This window comes from Pinus tabuliformis, chromosome 9, assembly GCF_031772625.1.
Source record: "Pinus tabuliformis cultivar Carrire ecotype Pingquan chromosome 9, CPIR1, whole genome shotgun sequence".
NCBI lineage: Eukaryota > Viridiplantae > Streptophyta > Pinopsida > Pinales > Pinaceae > Pinus > Pinus tabuliformis.
In genome coordinates, this window is record NC_142307.1 from 1,902,149,157 (window position 1) to 1,902,170,778 (window position 21,622).

Below are 21,622 nucleotides of genomic sequence, written 5' to 3' on the forward strand. Positions count from 1 at the left end.
TCATGTGCAATATGCAATATTGCATCGGAACATGGAGCAGAGTCGATATCAATACACCATGCGACAACCGGATGCGATAACATTATAAAGGGAATTTAATACAATTTCAAGTCCATAACAGAGCCCTTTTTAATGTATTTTCGCGATTTTCGTGTATTCCCAAAATACAAAGGAATGGTTCCTTCTGATATGCGATAGCAACCTGTGGGTAGACCCGATAGGGGAATGAATCATATTTAAAGGACTTTGAAGTCCAGTATATTGATTTTTGGCGGACTTTCTCTGTTAAAATGTATTTTCACTAAAAAACAGAGCGTGGCCGTTACAGGCGTTTCAAAGGCCCGAAGCACTCTAGCGCTGTGGAATGGGTGGCCACCTCCTCTCCATGCGTTAGGCAATGATTGTATAACGTTGAAGAGGGATTCAAAGCATTCAAGAGGCCGGGGAGACTAAGAGCCGAGGATATGAAACGAACAGGCAGCACAGTTGGCTTAAAAAGCCACAGACAAAGAGCAAACAGGAGGCAGTGTTGCAAGCAAATGCGAGACAGAGTTAGCACAGAGATTGAGAGCTATGAGGGAATCTATTTACTCATAGAGAACTTAAGGGATTCAAGTGAAGCTCTTGTAATTGAATCTGTTGTGCGTGAGGCTCAAATTGAGCTCACTATTGTAAAAACTCTGTTTGAACACTTAATAGAGAGGCCACCACTGAAGGCTGGACCAGGAGATGTAGCCCAGGAGTATTGGGTGAACTCCTTATTAAATCTGTTGTGTTTTTATGTGTTTATCTATTATAGTCTTTAACTGCTTCAAAGTCTATGTATTTCGCAATCTAATCGATCCATTGCACAAAATAACATAGGCACATCCATGCACATGAGTTTGTAATACCTTATTAATTATCTTAGATCTCATTATCAGATCAAGTGGTATCAGAGCTTTAGGTTGCTAAGGTTAGACAAGCTTGTGTTGGACTGTTAGTGAATGATAACTAGATCAAAGCTTAAATTAGGAGAAGGAGGATTGGTTGAAACTAACCTAGAAATTGGTAGAGTCTATCCTAAGAGGAAAATGTCAGAAGAAATTCCCTTGGAATCAGAGTCTCAGTTCATGGACAGTTTCATGACCATGAGAGCCATGGTAGAAGAAATGTATAGAGAATTTAAGAAAGGTCGAAGTGAAGATTCTTCCACTTCCAAACAAGACAAAGGAATAGAAGAATCTCTTATAGATGGCCATTCTGAAGGCAAAGGGAAAGGAAAAGAGGTTCCTCTGTCCACACCTCCTGACAGCCCTGAAATAAAAAAGAAGAAAACATCTTTGATTAAATTAGATGTTAAATTTGATTTGCCTGTTTATGATGGAGAGTTAAATGTAGAGAAGCTAGATAACTAGATCAAACAGATTGATGTGTATTGCAGGGTGTAGAATATTGATTCAGACAGGAGTAAAATTCAGCTGGCCAGCCTACACCTTGGAGGAACTTCCTTGGTATGGTGGGAAGGCAGAACACAAGCTGACTTGAAGAAGCAAGGTAGAATTCTTTCTGTCTGGAGTGAATTTGTTTCTGCAATTAAAAAGCAATTCTATCCAATAGCTTATATGCAGCAAGCTATGATGAGTTGGCAAACTCTTCACCAATTAAAAGGGCAAAGTGTACAAAGCTACACCCAAGAGTTTAGAAAAAGAGCTTTGATTCTAGGCATTTCGTTAGACTCACCTGAAACTTTGCTGAAGTATATAGGTGGTCTACATAGTTATTTGAGACGTACCATTCTCATGTTTAACCCTACTAGCATAGATGAGGTATCTATTCAGGCTACCCATCTAGAGGCTAGAGGCAAGAATGTGAACCTAGAGATTGGGGGGTCATCAAAACCCACTGCAAGCAAAAACAAGGAAAAGAGAAAGCAGAAATGGAAAGAGAGGAAGGCCAATACTGTACAAAAGGCCAAACCTTCATGCACTCACTGCAAAAAGGATGGACATGATGATGAACATTGCTGGTCTTTGCATCCGGAGCTGAAACCCAAGAAGTTCGATGGCAAGAAGAAGAAGATTGTTGCTGCCATACAAAAAGATTTGGGGTTAGACTCAGGTGATGAAACAACAATCGCAGCCACAGGTATAAAAGGTAAAAATTCTGAAGCATCTACTAGTAATTTTGCACAAACTGTTAATAGTGAAGAAAATGAGAGGAAAAGGCATGAGTTTTTTCATATTAGAGTTATTTCCAAACATCAAAAGATTGATACTTTATTTGATAGTGGCTCACAAGTAAACTTAATTTCTGAAGCAATTGTAAAGAAATTGGGACTGCTAACCACACCTCACAAGAAGCCATATCCATTAGGTTGGGTATGTGATAAAGCAAAACTACAAGTGACTAGACAATGTAAACTTAGGTTTTCTTTTGGGTCAGCATTTGTGGATGAAGTTGAGTTAGATATTGTTCCCTTGGATATATGTGGAATTGTTTTAGGAAGTCCTTACTTGTATGATAGAAAAGCCATATTCTATAGAGCTAAAAATAAGTATCAACTTGTTAAAGATGGAATCGAATATATTGTAAGAGCTCATAAACTCAAGAATAATTATATTCTCATAAACTCAGGGCAGATGAAAAGAATTGTAAATTCATGCAAGCAATTTTTACTGATGGTTGTAAAGGAAAAGAAACCTAATAAAACCAATGTATATGAAGGTTGTGATGCTAAACAGCAAACTGATTTAGAAAAAATTGTTTCAGAATATGATATCTTATTTCAAGAACCTAAAGGTCTGCCACCAAAAAGTGAAATTGTACATGATATTAATTTGCAGCAAGATGCTCCATTGCCTAACATCGGAATGTACAAGTTATCCGCTTTAGAGAATGCAGAAATCAAGAAGCAGGACCAGGAGCTGCTCGAAAAAGGGTTCATAAGACCAAGCACATCACCATGCGGATCCTCAATAGTGTTGGTGAGAAAGAAGGACGGTTCGTGGAGGATGTGCATTGATTACCAAGCACTGAATAAAATAACGATAAAAAATCGTTATCCCCTTCCTCTCATTGATGATATATTGGATCAGCTGAAAGAGGCTGTTTACTTTTCCAAGTTGGACCTACGTAGTGGTTACCATCAAGTCAGAGTAACAGAGCAAGATACATGGAAGACTGCTTTCAAAACAAAGCAAGGGCTCTATGAATGGCTAGTTATGCCTTTTGGCTTAACTAATGCTCCTGCTACTTTCATGAAAGTAATGAATGATGTACTCTGGTTTTTTATTGATGATTTTGTAATTGTATATTTGGATGACATTCTTATATTTAGTAAAACATGGGAAGAACATTTGAAGCATGTGAAGCAGACTCTAGATGTTTTGAAAAAGGAAAATCTCTATGTTAAATTATCAAAATGTGAATTTGGTAAAACATCTTTGAATTATTTGGGTCATATTGTAGGGGGTGGTGAATTGAAGATAGATCCCTCTAAGGTTGCAGTCATTGTAAACTGGGCTAAGCCCAAGTCTGCTACAGAAGTTAGAAGTTTCTTAGGGACAACACAATATTGGAGAAAGTTTATTGCTAACTTTTCCTTAATTGCAGCTCCCTTACATGCTTTGGTAGGATTGAACAAGGTGTTTCAGTGGGGAGGCAAACAGCAGAAAGCCTTCGACACCTTGAAAGAAAAAATTAGTACAGCACCAATACTAGCATTGCCAAATCTTCAACAACCATTTGAGATCAAAACCGATGCCAGTGATTATGCCATGGGAGCAATGTTGATGCAACATGGTAAACCCATATGCTACCTTTCTGAGACTTTTAATTCTACAATAGTTAATTATCCTACATATGATAAAGAATTGTATGCATTAGTCCAGGGTGTGAAAAAGTGGAAACATTACTTAATGGGCAAAGAAACAGTTATACATACTGATCATCAACCACTTCAATACATGCACTCACAAACTAAATTGCAGCAATCAAGGCACTATAGGTGCATGGGTTTCCTACAGCAGTTTCAATTAGTCATCAGATATAAAAAGGGCTTACAAAATACAGTTGCATATATGTTGTCCAGACCAATTATAAATGCGTCTACTATACTTAAGCATAACCCAGTAATGCATGAAAGCTACATTGAACAATATGCTCAAGATATAGACTTTAAAGATGTATATGCAACTTTAAGTAATGGAAAAAAGGTAGAAGAACTGGATTACTATGTTAAGGATCAACTCTTGTATCATTTGGGAAAGCTATGCATTCCACAAATAGAGAGGATTAATATAATTAGGGAAGCACATACTTCTCTGATATCAGGTCATTTTGGTGTAAGAAAAACAATTGCACAACTACAAAGACACTGCTATTGGCCAAAAATACATGAAACAGTTTCTAGATATGTAAGAGAGTGTACCATGTGTGCTAAAAGCAAGCCCAGCAATAGAAAACTAGGCTTGTACACTCCACTACCAGTTCCTTCCCGTCCTTGGGAAAGTGTTTCCATGGACTTTGTTGGGGGATTGCCAAAATCTAGAAAGGGACATGACTATTTATATGTTATTGTGGACAGGTTCAGCAAAATGTGTATTTTAATACCTTGTAATAAGTAGATTACAGCTGAACAAACAGCAAAATTGTTCTTTCAGCATGTCTAGGTGCATTTTGGGTTACCCACTTCCATAGTATCTGATCAAGATTCCCGATTTGTTGGGAAGTTTTGGTCAAGTTTGTGGGAATTAATGGACACCAGACTGAAGAAAAGCACAGCCTTTCATCCACAGACAGATGGCCAAATAGAGGTAGTCAACAGGATAGTGATCCAGTTGCTCAGGGGTTATTGCAGCAAGTGTCCCAAGCTTTGGGATGAACACTTATGTTATGTGCAACATGCTTACAACCGTGCTAAACATTCTTATACACAGAGATCTCTTTTTGAAACCTGTTTTGGGTTTATACCAAGGTCTCCCTTGGATTTTGTCTTTGAAAAAGACATAACAGTGGCTGGACACAGTGATGTGGACAGAGCAACCAGATTCATTGAACAGATCCAAGAAATTCACCAGGCAGTGCAGGAACAGCTAGAAAAAAGCGAAGCCAAATACAAGGCAAGGCATGACAAACACTGGGTGGAGCACAACTTCCAAGTTGGCAACCAAGTCTCGCTGTATATCAGCAAGGACAAAATGCAAGGTGAAGGAAAGAAGCTGAAGCCAATAAGGTATGGGCCTTTTAAGGTACTTGAGAAAATTGGTGAGAATGCTTTCCACCTTGATCTGCCAGCATAAATGCACATCTATTCAGTAGTAAATGCAGAAAATTTAAGACTGTTTGAACCTTCATTAATTGAAGATCCTGAAGAGCAAAGTCAATTGCCTTCCATTCTTGATCTGTTGCCTAAATACCTCGATGAGCTCCAGGAAGATACAATTCTGGACAGGAAGGTGAGGACAACGCGCAGAGGAGATGTTGAGTACCTAAGGATTGGACTCAAAGGTTCAAAACCCAACAGTGCAAAATGGATAGAGATTGGACAAGTGAGGCAGTTGTATCCTCAGGAGGTTGATGCTTGAAAACCAACTTTTGGTGGTCCAAAAGCCTTTCTCAGTGGGAAGGCGTGATCCAAATGGATCCAAGAATGCCCTCCAAGTCTTCATGAAACTTTTAAAAATCGTGCCCAAGGCCCAAAATCCTTAAAAGGATCAGAAATATCGCAAAAGGGATGCTTTTAGGATGTGGAGAAACCCTTCAGAATGAAGAAAAACACTATCGGGAGGCCCAAGAACAGTGAAATCGTGAATAAAACAGAGGCATGGAACAATAGATGCACAGGTGCCGTCAAATCTGGCCAATCAACAGTCCAGATCTGATCGGAAATCGCAATCGGAACTCGCAGAACAGGGATATCGGCGCTCAACACACATATATGGCGACAGTGAATTGGCGGAGTTAATATGGGCCGTTGATCAAGCACGCAAATCGACGACCCATATTACATCGTCGAATCGCTATCGGAGGATGCAGCAGAGCACTTACGATGGCACAAGGGTTATTGTGATAAGCGATTGCGATATATCGCATCGTCACATCGCATCGGAACTGTGTAGAGGAGGGGTTACAATCGGCAGAGGTCATTTGTGATTTGCGATATTGCACCGGAACATGGAGTGGAGCTGCTATCAATACACCATGTGACTACCAGATGCGATAACATTATAAAGGGAATTTAATACAATTCCAAGTCCATAACAGAGCCCTTTTTAATGTATTTTCGCGATTTTCGTGTATTCCCAAAGTACAAAGGAATGGTTCCTTCCGATATGCGATAGCGACCTGTGGGCGGACCCAATAGGGGAATGAATCATATTTAAAGGACTTTGAAGTCCGGTATATTGAGTTTTGGCGGACTTTCTTTGTTAAAATGTATTTTCATTGAAAAACAAAGCGCGGTCGTTACAGGCGTTTCAAAGGCCCGAAGCACTCTAGCACTGCGGAATGGGTGGCCACCTCCTCTCCATGCATTAGGCAATGATTGTAGAACGCTGGAGAGGGATCCAAAGCGTTCAAGAGGTCGAGGAGACTAAGAGTCAAGGATATGAAACGAACAGGCAGCGCGGTTGGCTTAAAAAGCCACAAACAGAGAGCAAACAGGAGGCAGTGTTGCAAGCAAATGCGAGACAGAGTTAGCACATAGATTGAGAGTTGTGAGGGAGTCTGTGTACTCATAAAGAACTTGAGGGATTCAAGTGAAGCTCTTGTAATTGAAGCTATTGTGCATGAGGCTCAAATTGAGCTCACTATTGTAAAAACTTTGTTTGAAGACTTAATAGAGAGGCCACCACTGAAGGCTGGACCAGGAGATGTAGCCCAGGAGTATTGGGTGAACTCCTTATTAAATCTGTTGTGTTTTTATGTGTTTATCTATTATAGTCTTTAACTGCTTCAAAGTCTATGTATTTCACACTCTGATCGATCCATTGCACAAAATAACATAGGTACATCCATGCACATGAGTCTGTAGTACCTTATTAATTATCTTAGATCTCATTATCAGATCATATTTAATCAGGAGCACCAAGCCCTATATGTACCCTATTGTTGGTGGTGTTAATTGTTGAACTCCTTTGTCATGCCCTTAGCAAAAGATTACCTTTCAATTAAGTCAAAGTCATCGATCAAGCATGTTAAGCTTTTTCTACCATATTTTAGGGCTTGGATTAGATAGTTTGATCAAAAATGACAATGTTGACTAATATCCCTAGACAATCAAGGTAGAGGCAAAGGCTAGATGAGAGGAGGAGAATCTAGATTCTAGATGGTTGGTGCTCGAATAATTAATCATTATTGTACAATGGATGCCATATCTATCTTGATTTATGTACAAATATGCATGTTTCCACATCTTCTACAACTAATTTGGTATTTTGGATGTTTTTTAATATAAACGAAAAAAAAAATATAAAATATATATAGTAGATGCTTCTGAGACACTTCGCTTCCTAGATTTTTGGGAAATGACACTTCTGCGTCCCCGCTTCCAAAAAATGTCCCCGCCTCTTCCCTGCTTCGTGCAACATTGATTGATACGTAAAGTAGCACTAGACTTCTTATACATCTTATATATTAGTTTTCTTTTCATATTTATCTATTGTTGTGGATACTTTAGATGCTAAACAAATTGAAAAAGAATGAATCTTATTGTACTTTTTTAATTTTGCTGAGCTTTTGTCCATTTTTTCAATTTTCTCCCAACTTTTATAACTTTTTCAATTTTCAGACCCTTGCCAATTTATTCGCAGCTCCAACATTTGCGACATTCGTCTCTAAAAAAATTCAGGTCATTTTTTTCGACATTATTCAAATATCTGATCAAAAATAGCTTTCCTTATACATTACAAAGGCCTTTTCTCCCAGGCAATGTCCACTTCAGATCTCTTTTGCCACAACTACCCAAATGACCTCCTTTCTTCCTATTTTAAAGTTTAGGGGTTGAAGCACCCCTATGCCACTCGAACAATACTAGGACCATTCGACATTATTCCTTGACCTTCATCACCTGGTTTTCATATCGTGCTATATTGGTGGTTTCTAGCAGGATTAGAGATACCTAAGAGAGTTATTCAGGCAAGACATTGACTCAAGGATGCACTATCAGTTTCTTAATTGGGAGTTCACCAGCCTTAGACAATAAGAATGTCCTATGTCATCTTCATCCCCAAGAAGTAGGTTGATGCCACCCAGAATCACCTCCTAGAACCCTATCATCTCAGGCCCCTCCTAAGGACACTATCCATAGGAACATGGGATTAACATACACACTATTGTTTCAAACGATGACCAAGGAAAACTCCTTTCTCTTGTGGCAACTACATCTTTTATAAGCCATGCTCTTTACTAACTATTCTTCACTTTATAAAGTTTTCCCTCTTGGAATAACATACTTATATACCAATTATCATGTCATTTTATTTCCTATTGTCCTTCTACTTATTCTTCATTTCATTTCATCTCAGTTTAGGTATTCCTTTGCCCAATCTGTTTTCGTTGGGCTACTTTACTGGATGTATCTCTTGTCAGTGGTCATTCAACCGAGAGGCTCTCTACAGCCTAGTATGGGGGTAGATCTCACATAAAAACATAAACGTAATTGTAATTGTAAACGTAAATGTAAACGTAAATGTAAATGTAAATGTAAACAGCCTAGTATGGGGTAGATCTCACATAAAAACGTAAACATGTAACATTGTTTTAAGATCCGGCCAGCTCGGAACCGACTCGGCCAAGTTGGTCTGAGCCGGAAAAAAAATTCAACTCGGTAGAAAAAACGGTTCGGTCAGCCAAGTTATGACTGACCCGGCCGAGTTATAGCATGACTTGGCCGAGTCAGTCATACCTCGGCCGACTCGGCCGGATCCATAACTACTCGGCCAGGTCAGTTCATGCGACCAGTGAACCCCAAAAACAACGTTTTTTTATATTTTTTTTTGAATTTTTAAGATTTTGCTAAGTGTTGGGGACTCCAAGTTGTTTTAAAAATTGGTTAAGTGTTATTTGGGGTCCATTCCCCTCTCCCAAACCCTATTTAACCCACTCTGATCCCTAGTATTGATATGCTATTCATGGTAATCATGGTAAAAGTGACATTCTCCTTAATCTTCATTTTCATCCTTTTACTTAAATTTTTAACATTTTTTTTTTCTCAGTAAAACTATGCTAGTGTATTATATTATGTACAAGTGAACATTACAGTCAAAAAAGCAAGTTACCCAAGGCCAACTGTGGCTCTGTGGGTTGGCTCTTTGCAACTCCCATATAGCCCTTACAGGGGCAGCGTTTCCCTCCGGAATTGCACCCAGTACATCAAAACACATTATAATTTTCATTCCAACCCATAAACACCCTCGCAGGGGCTTTTAATCAAAAACTGCCCTCGCAGGGGCGACCCATTTACTGAAACAGAGCATATGGAGACCTGGACATAAACTTTTAAAGACTCAGACTTAAACATTTGCCTTAACCCATATCCCGACACAGAGCGCGAACTAGACAGAAGACTAGAACAAAACCTGAGCAAAAAGATGATCGACGCAGCCTGCCGCTGAATTCTAATCCTCGGGCTGCTCCTCAATGATTGGCACCCATCCATATTCCTTAGTGACGTCTTCCCTTGCTTCCTCTGCAGCGTTCTTGGAGGAGGACGCTTTCGTCTTCTGGTTCTGGGCAGGAGCCTGCTCCGGAGCTGCTCCCTCTCGTTCCTCCTCAGATGCCAGAGGTTCAGCGGATAACGGTGCTTGGCTGCCCTCACCATCTTCATAATCCTTGGATTCCTTAACAAATAGGACGGAGAGGTGCGCACTGATGCTCCCAAGAGTGAAAACAGCAGTGCCGAATGCTGGAAGGGAAGGTGGATTTGAATTGGGGCTACCCGCGTCCATGAATTGGGAGGCCTGCATGTGGGCAACCCCAGCCCTTAATTTTTAACATTACCATGAAATGACTCAGGATGTTTGAGAGCGGTTCCGGCCTCATTGGATTTCATATGGAGAAAGTAGAATTTTAGATTTCATTCAAAATCCAGCAAACTTATCAGTTTTTCAGGATTTCAGGATTGGGGGATTGCAATGTTTCCATTGAATTTTGTCATGTATTAGGGTATGGAACTCATATTTAATCAAGCACCAATCCCTCTATGTACCTTGATGTTAGTGACATTGGTTGTCGAACTCCTCTGGGATTCACTCCCAAACCGAGAGCTTCTGAAAATGTCGCACCCGCTCCCGTTTTCGCTCTCGCTCCCTGCTTTCGTTCCCACTCCCAGGTAACACTGAGCCAGATGATGTTGGGAACTCTAGCAGTAGCCAGTAGTACTGGTCACAGACTTTTGTTGTAGAGGCCATTTCTAGCCTCCTTGGTTATGTGTTTTTGTTTTGATCTCTATATCATCATCGTGTATGTATTGGACAGTGCACTGGGTACCATTTTGATATAATGGATATATTCATGAGCCTACTTTGATCATATGTTGTCTTCCATCTATATTATAATGCTGTGTTTGGAAACATGAATGAAAATCTTTAAAATTATGTTTTATAAAAAAGTAAATATTTAATGTATTTTTTACAACGACCGAGTCATTGAAATTGCGCCGGCCGAGTCAATACCGAGTCAGAGTCGGAGTTGAAGTCAACCCTCGACTGAGTCAGAGTTCGAGTCAGAGTTTTAAAACATTGACATGTAAATGTAAACGTAAATGTAAATGTAAACGAATGTTTAACATTTAACATTTCTAATCTAATGTCGGCTCTATTTAAAAATCAATCTAATTATTAGTATGTATAAACACAATATAAATTTAAAATATAAAGAGATTTACAAACACCAAAAAAATGTATGGTAAGTAAATAAAAATATAAATAAACTAGAGGTAAGGTAAATAAATAAATAAAAATTTATATTTACTCCAGAGGTATGGTAAATAAATAAAAATATAAATAAACTAGAGGTACGGTAAATAAATAAAACCTCCTTTTATATTTATTCCATAAACCTCTTTATATTTACGAAAACTTAAAAAATATGTTTTATTTAGGTGAAGCCTATGAGCCAAATACCATGGGACAAATAATTATTAATACCATAGGCCAAATACCATATTTATAAAAGAGGTATGGTAAATAAATAAATATAAAAGAGGTATGATAAATAAATAAAAATATATCAAATAGGATTAGAAATCAACATCTAATTATATACCAAGCCTATGGGCCAAATACCATGGTAAATAAAAGAGATATGATAAATAAATAAAAATATAAATAAACCAGAGGTATGGTAAATAAATAAAACCTCTTTTTATATTTACTCCATAAACCTCTTTATACTTACTAACACTCAAAAAATAGGTTTTATTTAGGTGAAGCCTATGGGCCAAATACCATGGGCCAATTATTATTAATACCATACAAAAAAAAACATTATTAACCATAATATTAATATTAAAAGATTAATATTATTATTATTATTATTATTAAATATAATATTCATATTAATATATTATAATATTAATATTATTAAATTTAATAACTTTGGATTAATACAATATTAAATTTGTTATATTATAATATATATTAATATATCATGATATATATTAACTCTAGATATATATGGGAGGGAAGAACAAAGACATAGACTAATAGAGGCGAAGAGATAGGGGCAGTGACAAGGGAGAGATGGAGATAAACTTAAGGATAGGGGAGAGGAGGAATGAAGAGAGAGGGAGATGAGTGAGAAATCTAGAGAAGGGTAAGAGAGGGAGAGGGAGACACAAAGATGGAGGGGGAGAGAGAGGAGAGAGGAAGGGAGATAGTGAGAGGATTGGAGGGGGAAGAGAGGGAGGAAGGTAGGAGAGAAAGGGAGAGAGAGGAATTTCAAGAGAGGAGGAGGGAGGGAAGAATAAAGACATAGAGAGTGAGAAGTGGAGAGAGAGGGAGTGACAAGGGAGATATGGAAAGGGAGAGAGAGAGATTATGTCTAGGGGTGAGATAAAGAGACAAAGAAAGAGAGATGAGATAAGGGGGGAGAGGAGAGAGAGAGGGATATAGTAACATAGTTGGAGAGAGAGAGAGAGAGATGGGGGAAGAGAGAGGATCGAAGGGAAGAGAGAGAGAAAGAGAGATGGGGGAAGAGAGAGGATCGGAGGGGAGAGAGAGAGAGAGAGTGATGGGGGAAGAGAGAGGGAGGTAGGAGAGAAAGGGAGAGAGAGGAAGTACGAGAGAGTGGACTTGAGAGAGAGGAGGAGAGAGGGAAGGAAGAAGAAATACATAAAGTGAGAAGTGGAGAGAGAGTGAGTGACAAGGGAGAGATGGAGAGAGAGTGTGTATGTTTGGGGGTGAGATAAAGAGACAAAGAAGGAGAGATGGAGAGAATGGGGGAGAGAAGGAGAGAGGAGAGAGGGAAGGATATAGTAACGGAGTTGGAGGGTGAAGAGAGAGAGAGAGTGGATGTGGGAGAGTGGAGAGGGATGGAAAGAGAGATGGAGTTAGAGGGGGAGAGAGAGAGGTAAGAATAAAGAAATAAAGAGAGAAAGGTGGAGGGAGAGAGAGGGAGTGATAAGAAATATGGAGAGAGAGGGAGAGAGGATAACAAGAGGGAAGAGAGATAGAAGCGGGGGAGAGGGAGAGAAGGGGAAGAAAGAGAGGGGGGGAGAGGAGGAGGGAGGGAGGGATAGATAGATTGGAGAAAGAGAGTATATGTTTGGGGGTGATATAGAGAGACAAAGGGAGATAGAGATATAGATGGAAAGTGAAGAGAGGGAAGAAGAGAGAGATGGAGAGAGAGAGGGAGGGACAAAGAGATTGATAGATATGGAGTGAGAGAGCATGTGTGTTTGGGGGGTTGAGATAGAGAGACAAAGATGGAGAGATGGAGGGAGATATATGTATATATATATATGGAGGGGGGAGAGAGGGAAGAATATTTATTGCACTAGATATATTCATTTCAGTTTAGATGGTGATTTCTAATCCTATTTCATTGCTTGCACTAGATGCATTGATTTTAGTGTAGATGTTTTCTAATGATATTTGATTGCTTGCACTAGATGCATTGATTTCAATGTAGATGATTTCTAATCCTATTTGATTGCTTTCACTAAATGCATTGATTTCATTGTAGATGGTAATTTCTAATCCTATTTGATTGCTTGCACTACATGCATTGATTTCAATGTAGATGTTGATTTCTAACAATATTTGATTGCTTGCACTAGATGCATTGATTTCAATGTAGATGATTTCTAATCCTATTTTATTGTTTGCACTAAATGCATTGATTTTAGTGTAGATGGTGTTTTCTAATCCTATTTGATTGCTTGCACTAGATGCATTGATTTCAGTGTAGATGTTGGTTTATAATCCTATTTGCTTACTTGCACTAGATGCATTGATTTTGGCGTAGATGTTTGTTTATAAACCTATTGGCTTACTTGCACTAGATGCATTGATTTGAGTGTAAATGTTGATTTCTAATTGTCTTTGATTGCTTGCATTAGATGCATCAATTTCAGTGTAAATGTTGTTTTCTAATCTTATTTGATTTCTTGCATTAGATGCATTGATTTCAGTGTAGATATTGATTTCTGATTTGATGTAATTGGATGTATGATGGTACAATAATTTTAAAGTGATTTGATTAATATTGTGCATTGATTTTAGTGTAAGCATAAAAAAATTATTGAAAATGTATATTGATTTTTGTGTTATAGTAATTCAATCTATTAATATTGGAGAGAAAGAGAAACAAGGTATGATGTTTACTACAATATCTCGAACTAAATATTTAAATAGTTTACGATTTAACATGTCCTTTTCATATAATCGATATGAAAAGACGACAAATGTAACAAGGGTGACAATAAGAATAATGGAAGAAAATAGTTTGAGATTAATTACAATGAAAGACTATTTGTAATTTACTATATTCTTATTATTCACATTTTCTATCATTCAACATTATTATATTCAAAAATTTTATTTCATCATTTTTCATTATTAAAGTTATTCACAATATTTATCATCTCAACAAACTGAGGTAGCTAAGAAAAATTAAAATTAAAATGACCAAATTAATTTGAGACATATTTAGCATATTTAAAATGATTATATTTAATATTAGATGATTTTACATATTATTGATAAAATCAATCATTTGTTCGATAGATTTTCTTTGGCCACACACATTTGAAACCAACCTAGATCCATCTTAACTCTAGATCTATCAAGCGCCGAGAGGGATCAAATCTCTCAAGGTGCAAACCTTTCCTCAAGTTTTGTACTCGAAAAAGAGGTTTGTACCTCAAGAGAGGGATAGATAGATTGGAGAAAGAGAGGGGGGGAGAGGAGGAGGGAGGGAGGGATAGATAGATTGGAGAAAGAGAGTATATGTTTGGGGGTGATATAGAGAGACAAAGGGAGATAGAGATATAGATGGAAAGTGAAGAGAGGGAAGAAGAGAGAGATGGAGAGAGAGAGGGAGGGACAGAGAGATTGATAGATATGGAGTGAGAGAGCATGTGTGTTTGGGGGTTGAGATAGAGAGACAAAAATGGAGAGATGGAGGGAGATAGATATATATATATATATATATATATATATATGGAGGGGGGAGAGGGAAGAATATTTATTGCACTAGATATATTCATTTCAGTTTAGATGGTGATTTCTAATCCTATTTCATTGCTTGCACTAGATGCATTGATTTTAGTGTAGATGTTTTCTAATGATATTTGATTGCTTGCACTAGATGCATTGATTTCAATGTAGATGATTTCTAATCCTATTTGATTGCTTTCACTAAATGCATTGATTTCATTGTAGATGGTGATTTCTAATCCTATTTGATTGCTTGCACTACATGCATTGATTTCAATGTAGATGTTGATTTCTAACAATATTTGATTGCTTGCACTAGATGCATTGATTTCAATGTAGATGATTTCTAATTCTATTTTATTGTTTGCACTAAATGCATTGATTTTAGTGTAGATGGTGTTTTCTAATCCTATTTGATTGCTTGCACTAGATGCATTGATTTCAGTGTAGATGTTGGTTTATAATCCTATTTGCTTACTTGCACTAGATGCATTGATTTTGGCATAGATGTTTGTTTATAAACCTATTGGCTTACTTGCACTAGATGCATTGATTTGAGTGTAAATGTTGATTTCTAATTGTCTTTGATTGCTTGCATTAGATGCATCAATTTCAGTGTAAATTTTGTTTTCTAATCTTATTTGATTTCTTGCATTAGATGCATTGATTTCAGTGTAGATATTGATTTCTGATTTGATGTAATTGGATGTATGATGGTACAATAATTTTAAAGTGATTTGATTAATATTGTGCATTGATTTTAGTGTAAGCATAAAAAAATTATTGAAAACGTATATTGATTTTTGTGTTATAGTAATTCAATCTATTAATATTGGAGAGAAAGAGAAACAAGGTATGATGTTTACTACAATATCTCGAACTAAATATTTAAATAGTTTACGATTTAACATGTCCTTTTCATATAATCGATATGAAAAGACGACAAATGTAACAAGGGTGACAATAAGAATAATGGAAGAAAATAGTTTGAGATTAATTACAATGAAAGACTATTTGTAATTTACTATATTCTTATTATTCACATTTTCTATCATTCAACATTATTATATTCAAAAATTTTATTTCATCATTTTTCATTATTAAAGTTATTCACAATATTTATCATCTCAACAAACTGAGGTAGCTAAGAAAAATTAAAATTAAAATGACCAAATTAATTTGAGACATATTTAGCATATTTAAAATGATTATATTTAATATTAGATGATTTTACATATTATTGATAAAATCAATCATCTGTTCGATAGATTTTCTTTGGCCACACACATTTGAAACCAACCTAGATCCATCTTAACTCTAGATCTATCAAGCGCCGAGAGGGATCAAATCTCTCAAGGTGCAAACCTTTCCTCAAGTTTTGTACTCAAAAAAGAGGTTTGTACCTCAAGAGATTTGATCCCTCTTGGCGCTTGATTGATCCGGAGTTAAGAAGGATCTAGGCTGGTTTAACCTATTTTGGTCTTTGGTGGACATCAGTTTCAATTTGGATTTGAATGATTGTGTTCTCTATTTGACTACTATGTACATTTATATTATTTTCCTCTCCCTCCATTCAATATTCTCAATGTACTCTTACGTTATGGAAATCAAGTTTCATCCAAAGTCAATTTCAATGTAGTGAATAATCATGTGAAAATTTAAGAAGTGCAGTCCTTAACATGCATATGTTCCTCTGACCTAGGTTTGTGTATTCTTACGTTAAAGATCAATCAATATGATTATAAATTTGATATGATTATCTATCTGATTCTTTGGGAAAATATGACTTACGCATTCATCAATTCCATCTCTTGTATACAAGCTAATGAACGATGTACAAGCTGCACACAATATGCAGTAACAATGTTAATACATGATACCCTTTTAGGAAATTTTTACAAAACAAACGCAGTCCGCAGTCTGTCCATACCTTTTTATTAATTTCAAGGCCGAGAAAATTCAGATGTTCATACAATTGAGCCATTTTCAATATAAAAAGACCATTACCTGTTAATAGCAACAGATAAGCTATCAGAACAGAAGAAAATATATTAACTAACATCTGTAAGGAAATAAATGACATTTGATACACAGTTTAATATTACCTAATTCGTGTAACAAGAATACATAATTGTAGCTTAAAAACTCCACACTAATCAAAACTGTAACATGCATAGGTATATTACTACATAGATAATATACTAGATAATAATATAAATATATAATGTAACTGAAGTTATCTAATTTATATTTTAAAAAAAAAAAAAAAAAAAATTATTTATTAATATAAATTAATAACTAAGATTATTAACAAAAGACATCACTATTTAGTATTTACGTGACCACACTTTGAAATTATATTTAGTCATGTAGTTAGCATATTACCAAAGGACGTGATTATTTACGTGACCACCCGTTCAACCTGTATTTATGGTCCGTACCAAACATCTCGTCTTATTCATATCAATAATTATTAATTTATTCTTATGGATTACATGGTTGTTTTCCATTTACATGGATATTCTGAACGAACCATTTGATACATTACAAGTAGTGTCAAAACAACTTCTATTCTTTCTGGCCTACAACCAAATATTCCCTCTGATGGTGATTCTAAACTTCTTGGTCGGTGTCAATTCCTTTGACTGAAAATCATTAAACTTCCTTCGTCAGTGTCCATCACTATATCTGGAAACAAAATTATATGGTTTGTACCCTTTTTTTTGGAACCAAGTATTCAACAGATTGTGGCTCATCTCATATACTTCATGTTTTTAACTCCTTGGGAATTTCGGACTTTGGAGAAAAGTGATATGGATAATTGTTGGCTTAAAAAATGCCATTGAAAAGGAAAGCCAAGTATGTTTGTTCTTTTCTTAATCTCCCTGATATTACTACTCGTGTGAACTTACTGCTGAACTTACAACCCATGCACCAAATATTTGCTTTTTGAACTTAAACGTCATAGAGGATACTAGCAATGTGTTGAACCTCTCCCTGTGGGACCTGTTATCCATCCTTATGTCTGAAAATTTTGAAGGATCCCCAAGACACCCTTTTTGACATTAGTCTGAAATGTTGGAAGCTGTTTTGAACCCATGAAAGGATGGAATGATGGTGTTGGCAACACAACTCTCTATGATTTGAGGACTGCAGGGTTTCCCCAACTACAAGAATCAGACTGTACATTAGCATTACACACACAGACCTGTAGGAAATCAACTGAGCTTGTAACATTTTCATGCAGCCATTTCAGGTTGCCAATTATATGTTTTCAAGGTCTGAAATCAACCTTTTGCTAGCAGCATATCATTCTTCAAGAAAATAGATAGGATAATATATAAGAATCCATACAGACTTGTTACAGCAAAATCCAACACCTAGTGCAAAGCCTCTCTAGGTGACCTTGACAATGCGCAACAAATGGGAGTATAATCAATGACACCTCAACAACTACTCCCCTCTTTGGTAGAGTACACAATTCAACACAAGGGAGGCTTACCTAGTAGGGATTAGATATTAAGTAACCTGATGATCTTAAGCTAAATGCCCCCTAAGGATCCTGTTGGTTTTTTGTAGCATCAGGAGGTATTCAATTCGGCCTTAGATAGAAAAGCTGGCCCAGAAAGAAGTCAAGTTGGCCAGCCAATGAAGGGATGTGTCCCTTGGTTTGTCACACTCCCTGGACATGTATAAATAAGATGTTATGATCTTTCTTTTCAAGTCCAAGAAAGAGCAAGTCATTTCTCTTCATCACCAAGTTTGACCCACTTTCTTGAGGCCACAAGTATGAGAAATCAACTGAGTTTAAAACTTTGACCACAGCTAATTGACTGAAGTAGGCCAAGCTTGACTGCAGAGGTTTGAGCAGATTTGACCACAGGGCATTGACCGAATCTAACCACAGGTTTGACCATAGACTGCAGGCTGCTGACTGTGAGGATGAACTTGACCGCAGGCCAAAATTTGACCAGAGTTGATTTTTGACTAATTTTGACCAGCGTTGACTAGTTGAATTTGACCAGTTTTGATTGGTATTTTGACTTGTATATTGGCATAGATTTCTAGACAAATATCTGATTTGTATACCTTGCTGAAAAATAATTTCTCCTAAGAAAAGTTGTTCGGTTTTCTCCCAAGATTGGATTTCCCGGGCTTAAAATATTCTCTTTTGTGCATGGCTATCTTTTTGTGATATTTAGTGTTTTTGTTGCATTTACTATTGAGATTTTTTAAAGTTTAATTATTCAATGATAGCAGCGGCATAAAATATTGGTTGGAAACCATTATGAATTAATTACTTGGCAAAAAATTGTATTCTACTGCACCTGTCATAGAATTTCAACAGATCCAACAACAAAATTGACTAAATAATAGTAAAACAAATCAGGGTTTATAGTGGATAATAGTAAAACAAATTAGGGTTTATAGTGGATAAGGGTGCAATTTAAAACATGGGTTCAAAGGGCCTATTGGTCGATCTAAAGGCTAGGATTACCCTAGGGAGTCTCAAATAGGTTATGCATGTGAAATTCCTAGATCTAACAATCCCAGGAATCCTACTACAACCACCTGAATCTACTTCACCTAGATTGTAAATTACATTACAAACTTATTTCAGATTTCTTCTTGAAATATTGAAGCAAATTACTGAAGCAACCTACACCAAATTAAATATGATTCTAAAAACATAGAAACTGAGCAAGGAAATACAAACACATAGGACACTGTTATTTTTGGACAAATGTCCTCGGAAAAACCCAACACGGGAAAATCGGTGTAGCAACTCTGAGGGTTTATTACTATTAAGCAGTAGCAAATTCTGAATACATCTCTGAATACCTCACAGGGTTATTCAGTTACAGAGAGAAATACTGACAGAAAGAATTGTGAGGTTACCTCACACTATCATTGGAAATCCTAGCTGATCCAGCCCCAGACTGATTGCCCCCGGCGTTTCTGGCTGCCTCTGCACTACTTCTGCGCAATATCTGTGTCAGCCTAGCATCAAGCTCTCTGGGGACAACGTCAATCCTCTAGCTGATCAATTTGCTACACATGAGATACAATTTCTACCTCAGGACCTCACACCCCGACTCCTGGCTTCTGAAACTCGAATTCCCTCTGTAATTTCGGACTCCTCACTAGCCTCTACACTGCCTCTCTATGGCTCTGCGTCAGCCCCTCTAGCTCAACACTGCCACTGCTTGATTACTCTCTGCCTCTCTTTGTTGATGACTATCCGGCTGAGAAAATCACTCTCTCTCCAAATGTTATCCCTGCCCCTCAACTGCAAGAAATCTCCTCAATCGATTTTTCCTCCTGAGAACTTCTCACTTCAAAAAATCAATTTTTTGATCTCTCTTGGTGTATTTTCCAAATGACCCTCAAGCTCCTTCTTATATCTTCATGTTGGACAACCAACAGCCTATATTAACTCCTAATCAAAGGCTCAAATTGTTTTGACTTGATCTTCGTCTTTTTCTAGAAGTTACACCCACAATTAGATTAATACCCATTAATATTTTAATTTTCTTAAATTTAGACTTAGGAACTCCATTAAAATTATTAATTATTTTAATATAATCCTCTCTGGGTGGAATTTCCCAATACAGTTTATGGGTTCTTTGGAATACATGTGCCCAAGCCTCCCTGCAAAATTTGAGGCCTAGAGCACATCCGATGCTACCCCAAATCAACACTCCCTCTTAGCGAGGAATGCGCTCTAGCAATATATTGTTGTTGCATACTTCTCTGACTCTGAAGCATCATCTTCTCCGCTGTTGATGTCTGACATGCTGTCCACCAACTAATGCGTTGCTGCTGCAACTGTATTGCTGCCTTTAACACTGCCACTGCTAATGCTACATATGTACTACAGCTCCCTCTCAAATGTTGCATCTGCTATGCTGCTAGCACTGCCACTTCTAACACTGCATCCGTACTGTAACTCAATTGCTAAGAGAAGTAACTGAAAACATCCAAAATTATTGAACTAATTGTGTTCAGTATGATACCACATGAATGTTGGAACTGACTGCTGCTAGTCTCTGCGCTGACCCTCTGAATCTACTGCATTGTTGCTGACCTCTGCTATGTGACATCTTCACTACTGCCAACTCTGCTCTGTGTTGTTTAGTCTCTGGCACTCCTAGCCACTGCAACTGTCTCCCCAACACTCCTCGGCACCATCCGACACTAGTCCATCCTACTACTGCAAAAATGGGCTCTCGTAGCAAGGTATTGATCCAAGAGGTGGACTCCTCAAGGATCCTTCCCATCTGTAGCTCTTTCGAACTACAGCTCCAAATCAACCCACCTCCCTCTTGGAGGTATCTTGGTTGTCATTGCGAACTCCTCCTACTATTCGACTTTGCGACTGTAACCTTAGGATCGTGCTTCTCATCCTTGTCCTTTTTCTTCAAAGGACACTAGGATGCATAGTGGCCCATCTCGCCATATCTAAAACACTTCACCTTGGAGACGTTCTTCTTTCATCTCTGTTGCCCCTGCTGCCACTTCAATGCAAGGGTTGCATTATCCTCTTCCTCCTTGGGCTTCAACCCACTGTTGTTGATGCTTCCATCAAGTTTGACTTTGACCAGGTCTCTCCTCAACTCCTCTTGTTTTAAAGCTGCCCACATCTCATCCCAATTAGGCAATGTTGGTCTGCCCAGGATACTCTAGACCACTCATCTGACACAGAATTGAGGGACAGTCTAACTAACTCTGAATCCTGAGGTGTTTGCCCCGCAGCAGACAACTCATCACGAGTTTCCTTCAGCTTCATGAAGAATCGATCCACATGCTCTCCCTTCTACATCTAAGCAGATCTCAACTTCTGCTCTAAGTACGTCTTTCGCTGCTGGGAAGATCCCTGATATAACGTGGCCAAGGCATCCACATCACCTTAGCAGTCGCTCTACTAGCAACGTGGCACACCACATGATCCTTGACCCATCCAGGATCGTCTTCTTGGC

General features: G+C 37.6%; 1 protein-coding gene across 7 annotated transcripts in view; it reads right to left on the reverse strand.

Moving 5' to 3' along the window:
• LOC149156541 (uncharacterized) overlaps positions 1 to 21,622 on the reverse strand; it is a 488,936-nt gene that overhangs the window by 245,400 nt on the left and 221,914 nt on the right. For all 7 annotated transcript variants that reach the window (XM_089438264.1, XM_089438263.1, XM_089438267.1 and 4 more), the window contains 2 exons: positions 16,573 to 16,649; positions 16,434 to 16,483 (listed from right to left, as the gene is read on the reverse strand). In XM_089438264.1, the coding sequence (XP_089294390.1) occupies positions 16,434 to 16,483; positions 16,573 to 16,649 (127 nt within the window). The remainder of the gene's footprint in view (positions 1 to 16,433; positions 16,484 to 16,572; positions 16,650 to 21,622) is intronic.